The 5,343-nt window shown below is 58.8% G+C and overlaps 2 protein-coding genes across 2 annotated transcripts in view; both read left to right on the plus strand.

The window, feature by feature from the left end:
* Nucleotides 1–623: 623 nt before the first annotated feature.
* On the plus strand, nucleotides 624–2,329 carry VDBG_07187 (chitinase; the record flags this gene model as incomplete). Its single annotated transcript, XM_003002570.1, has 4 exons — nucleotides 624–812; nucleotides 871–1,102; nucleotides 1,157–1,725; nucleotides 1,792–2,329. 4 exons carry the CDS (start codon nucleotides 624–626, stop codon nucleotides 1,876–1,878), a joined length of 1,077 nt encoding a protein of 358 aa, XP_003002616.1.
* Nucleotides 2,330–3,476: 1,147 nt separating this feature from the next.
* Nucleotides 3,477–5,343, plus strand: part of VDBG_07188 (vacuolar protein sorting 53) — a gene marked incomplete at both ends in the record, with an annotated part of 2,784 nt that continues 917 nt past the window's right edge. The window contains 3 exons of the mRNA XM_003002571.1: nucleotides 3,477–3,519; nucleotides 3,588–4,236; nucleotides 4,364–5,306. Coding sequence (XP_003002617.1) covers nucleotides 3,477–3,519; nucleotides 3,588–4,236; nucleotides 4,364–5,306 — 1,635 coding nt within the window. The remainder of the gene's footprint in view (nucleotides 3,520–3,587; nucleotides 4,237–4,363; nucleotides 5,307–5,343) is intronic.

Here is a 5,343-nt window from a genome sequence, read left to right on the forward strand (position 1 = left end):
ATAGGGCGGGTCCAAATCTGGCGGAAGATGTACAGGCTCGGCGGAGGATGCCACGCACGGAGCGGCGAGGATGGGCCAGCTAATCAAACCAGTAGGCGATTGACTTGACATGATATCCCACGCTTCCTACCTACACTCACCTGCCCGTCTCCAACTGTTTCTGCTGCCTGTACTGTACGGCATCTTTTTTAGCAAGTTTCATTCATCCGTCCCCTGCAAGTGTCTTCCCTCCCCCCCCCTTTCCCCTCGACCATCGCACGCACACACCCCAGCCCAAATTATGTCATGCATCGTGGCATCGCGGTACCGGGGCCCTCACCTGTAAATTTGATGCGTGTTGTCTCCACCATCGAGACATGGCCACAAGTTGCCCATATTCACTCACCGTCGCAGCTCGCCCTGTATATATAGGTCCTGGGCTGCTAAAGCCTGCCCATGAGGTGCGCTTGCTGCCCGACTGGGTACTGTGACCTGTACAACAACATGCTCTTCACCCAACCGCCTTCTCTTTCCACCTGTCCCTCGTGTCAGCGTTCTTCACTTTCAAGTCCATATTCGCTGTCGCGCGCGTCGATACTGTCTTGCTCCCCTTCTCTTTTTCACATGATCGCTTCAACTCCAGAATGAGCTCGTCTTCATCCTCGCGTAAACAGCGCAGAGGCAAGAGCATTTCGAAGCTCGCTTACACGAACGCCGTTTATTTCCCCAACGAGAGAATATACCAGGGCGACACACCAGGAGCGCTCAACTATGGATACACCAATCATGTGTACTACGCTTTCGCAAATGTCTCTCCGGATGGTGGTGTTTTCGTGAGTCGGCTGGCTCACGCTAGTTGGAACAACACTTTACTGATTTGAACCCTCCCAGTTGAGCGATGAGTGGGCGGATGCGGGGGCGCCGGTCGATGGCGTCCAAGGGGGCCTTGGGTCTCTCATGCATCTCAAACAACAGTACCCGCATCTCCAGGTTGTTCTGTCCATTGGCGGCGGCAGTTCCTCGGCCATCTTTCCTGTCGTGGCCGCGAGCACTATCTGCAGAGATAATTTTGCGCGCTCAGCAAAAGGGTTAGTTGATGCGTCTGGCCTCGACGGCATTGACAGTAAGTCAGCAGACCAAAACGACCAGCTAGGCAACGATGTTGACATTTGCTCAGTTGTGTGGGAGTATCCCTCAGACTCCCAGCAGGGCCACGACTTTCTGGCTCTGCTGGCGACGATACGTCTTCATCTGCCAGAGGACCAATACTTACTCACCGCTGCCCTGCCGGCGAGCAGAATGGTGCTTCAGTATATTCCCCTCCAGGCTTCGGCCGAGTATCTCGATTTCGTCAATCTTATGGCATACGACTTCTTCGGCACGTGGACGCCAAAGAGCGGACATCACTCCCAGTTGTACGCCCCTCAGAAGGACCAAGAATCTGGCGCTACGGGCGTGCAGTACCTGATCGCCAAGGGCGTGAATCCGGGGAAGATTCTCCTCGGCATCCCGCTCTACGGGCGAAGTTTTCTGGGCGCAGCTGGGCCGGGCCACAAGTTCAGAGGGGGCGGTGGTGATAATGGCACATTCGAGTACAAGCAATTGCCACGAAGCGGTACCAAGGAGACGATTGATAAAAAGTCCATCTCGGCGCAGTGCATCGGCGCTGATGGAGGATTCGTGAGCTATGATAACCCCGAGACTGTCAAGGCCAAGGCTCAGTTCTGCAAGCAAAAGGGGCTAGGGGTGAGCAGACGAACATGGCCAGACGTGGCGCTGACTGTGGTGCTTTAAGCTGACTTATGCCTGTAGGGCCTCTTCTATTGGAACGGACCGGCAGACGGTAAAGGGTCGCGCAGTCTTGTCGCGGCTGGCTTCCAAGCACTGCACTCTTCATGAGGCCTCTGAGCGGCCCAACCTCGGGTTGATCCCATAGATCCGCCCCGACGGCCCTTTCTGAGGGGTGGGAAAGCAGTATATTTGGGCTGTTGTGTAGACGAGCCAGGTTTGTGCCATCGAGATTCAAACGCAATGAGCGGCACTGCGTTGAACTGCTGGGACGGATTTTCAAAAAATGAGGCTGGCGATGGGAATCTATAGACGGACGGTGGCAAGGCGTTTTTTTTGGAGCGGGGATACCAGGCGGTTCATTAACAAGCAAATCACAGCCACTTGGCTGCTGCACATTGTTGTTTTGCTTTTGCGACAAACATCGGATCCGAGGAAGAAGCGCATTGGGGCCACGGAAAGGGTACACATATATTAACCCTCTTTGGCAACAACATTCCAGCAAAGTTATAGAAGGGAAGAGAGAGTCAAATCGAACGGCCAGGACTCAGGGGCCATGTCAGAATGGCGGTACAAACCTGCGGTTGCCGCTGGATGAGAACACTGTGAAAGTGCAAGGCCACAACTGCTCCATCGCGATGATGGTATGCAAATGCATGAGGCCGTGATACTTGGCATGGTATAGCCCAGCTGCTGGAGATGCCACCCACAGTGGAGCTCGAGCTGTACCATGTAAGACGCGGCGGATAAATCCGCAATAGGCATCTCTGATTGAGTCTTCGGAAGGTGGCTCCCGAAAGACCTGGCCAAACGACAAGGCAAATAGACGGGGGCCAGGTCTCGCACGGTTCGACGGTCAAATCTTTTTTTTTTGCCCTGCTCGGGCCACTCGGCCGTTCTCGAGGCGGCGCCCTGCATCGTGTGGCGAACAGGGCGTTCCATGGTCAGTCAGTCAGCCAGCCTGCAGACCTGCAAGGCAGGGCGCACGAAATGCAGGCCTGCATGAGGTAGGCACCTTAACCTGCCTTGCCTTAGGCACGGCATTGGCATAGCCTTCTCCCTTCAGGGCCAGGTACATGCCTCGTTGGAGGCTTGCTCTCCGGCGGCGCACTGGATGCCGACTGTGGCAGTTAGTTTTCGCTGGGGTCGTACGGCAGGTGATGGGGGCGTTGTTGCGTTCCTGCATCTAAGATGAGACATGTGATGCGTGGATGGAGCTTAACACGGTCTTGGATCGCGTGGTAGCGGGCTCTTGGTGTGGGTGGAGGGCGCCTTGTGTAGTAGGTCTAGATACCTAGGTAAGGTACTTAGGTGGGCAAGGTAGGTACCTAGGAAGGTAAGGACTGTATCGATGTAATCACAGGCAGGTCACCGATTGGGTTCCGCGCCAAGGTCCCACACACGGCTGGCCGCCATCCATTCCAGGCGGCAGTCAGTGACAAGAGTGCCTTTTAGCTGGCTGGAGCTGGAGCTGGAGCTGGAGCAGGCAGCACGTGCTGATAGCCGATAACAAGAGGCTACGTACTGATAGACCAAGCCAGCGTCTAATCGTCGGCCGGCAGAGCTTCAGTGCATTGGCAGCCCCGAGAAGCAACGAACGAGACAGCAACAGGGCCCTGTTGCCATTTACACGCGTAGCAGCGGCATCAGCAGCAGCAGCAGCAGCAGAAGCAGTAGCATTTGGCTTCGGAGTTCCAGACATTGCGAACATGAATGGCGTAGCGCTCGATGATCCCACGTCGCTGGATGCTGGTCAGTGCCATCATGCCCTTGGGGGCTGCCTCCTGGGACTTCCCCCTCCCCGGCTGACGAGCTCGCAGTTGACTACGACCCAATCGATCACTTGAATCTCCTCTTCTCCCACCCCTCGACCGTCACATCGATCAGCCGCGTTTCCCAAACCCTCCACGAACACAAGAATGACGTCTCCACCGACATTGCCGAGCTCGAGCTCGCCCAGGCCTACGGGCCCGATTCGAGCCTCGAGCGTATGCAGTCCGCCCAGGCCGAGCTCGCCCAGCTGTTCCGCAAGATCGAGACGGTGCGGTCGCGAGCCATCGAGACGGAGCAGAACATTACATCGATGACGGCCGACATCAAGCGCCTCGACGGCACGAAGCGCAACCTCACGCTCAGCATGACGGCCCTCAAGCGGCTGCAGATGCTGACGACGGCCTACGAGCAGCTGCAGGGCCACGCGCGGACGCGGCAGTACCGCGAGTGCGCGAGCCTCTTGCAGGCCGTGCTGCAGCTCATGAAGCACTTCAACAGCTACCGCAGCATCGAGCAGATTGCGACGCTGAGCCGCGGCGTGTCGGAGCTGCAGCGGACGTTGCTGGAGCAGGTGTGCGAGGACTTTGAGCTGGCGTTCGCCAAGGACGAGGTGTCGGCGCGGCGGGGCACGCTCGTCGAGGCCTGCCACGTCATGGATGCCCTCGGCGACGCCGCGCGGTCGAGGCTCATGACGTGGTACGTGAACACGGAACTGCGCGAGTACCGACAGGTGTTCCGGGGCAACGACGAGGCGGGCAGCCTCGACAACATCGGCCGGCGCTATGCGTGGTTCAAACGCATGCTCAAGACGCACGACGACGAGCACTGCCGCCATCTTCCCCCCGCACTGGCGCGCCAACGAGATGCTGGCCGCGGCCTTTTGCGACGGCACGCGGGAGGACTTCAAGGGCATCCTGGAGAGGAGCATGCGCCGGACCGAGGGCCCCAAGCTCGACGTCAACCTGCTGCTGAGCTGCCTGCAGGAGACGCTCGACTTTGAGCACGGGCTCGAGAGGCGCTTCGCCGACGGGCCCAGGGCCAGCATCGACACGCTGAGCTCGGCCGACGACCGGGCCTCCAACTTTCACGGCTCCATCTCGGCGGCCTTTGAGCCGTACCTGAGCTTGTGGGTCGAGAGCCAGGACAGGCAGCTCGCCGCCATGATTCCCAAGTACCGCAGCCAGCCGCTGCTCCCCGACGACGAGGAGTTCACGCCGCAGGCCGTCATCCCCTCGGCCATTGAGCTCTTCCACTTTTACAAACTCACGCTGTCACAGTGCGCCAAGCTGTCTACGAGCGACCGCCTCCTCGACCTCGCCAAGACGCTCGCCAAGTACCTCGACGAGTACGCCCAGCAGGTGCTGCTCCATTTTCTCTCGAGGGGAGGCGCGCAGGGGCCGCCGCTGCAGGACATAGTCATGGTCATGAACACGGCGGATTTTTGGTCAACAAACGCGAATCAGCTCGAGGAGAACATCAGGAAGCGCATCGACCCCGAGTTGAGGGACAGAGTCGACCTCTCGTCGCAGGCCGATGCTTTTTTGGGCGTCGCCAGCGCCGCCGTCCTCGCCCTCGTGCGCAGCGTCGAGCACGAGTGCGCGGGCGCGTGGCGCGAGATGCGCAACACGAACTGGGGCGCCATGGAGAGCGTCGGGGATCAGAGCTCCTACGTCGGCGAGCTTCTCCGGGCCGTCAACGGCAGGGCCGAGGCGATTTTGGAGCTCGTCGTCAAGCAGCAGTACGCGAGGGCGTTCTGCGACAACTTGGTGGACCACATGGCGTCGGCGTACATTGCCAACATTG

This window comes from Verticillium alfalfae, genomic scaffold, assembly GCF_000150825.1.
Source record: "Verticillium alfalfae VaMs.102 supercont1.9 genomic scaffold, whole genome shotgun sequence".
NCBI lineage: Eukaryota > Fungi > Ascomycota > Sordariomycetes > Glomerellales > Plectosphaerellaceae > Verticillium > Verticillium alfalfae.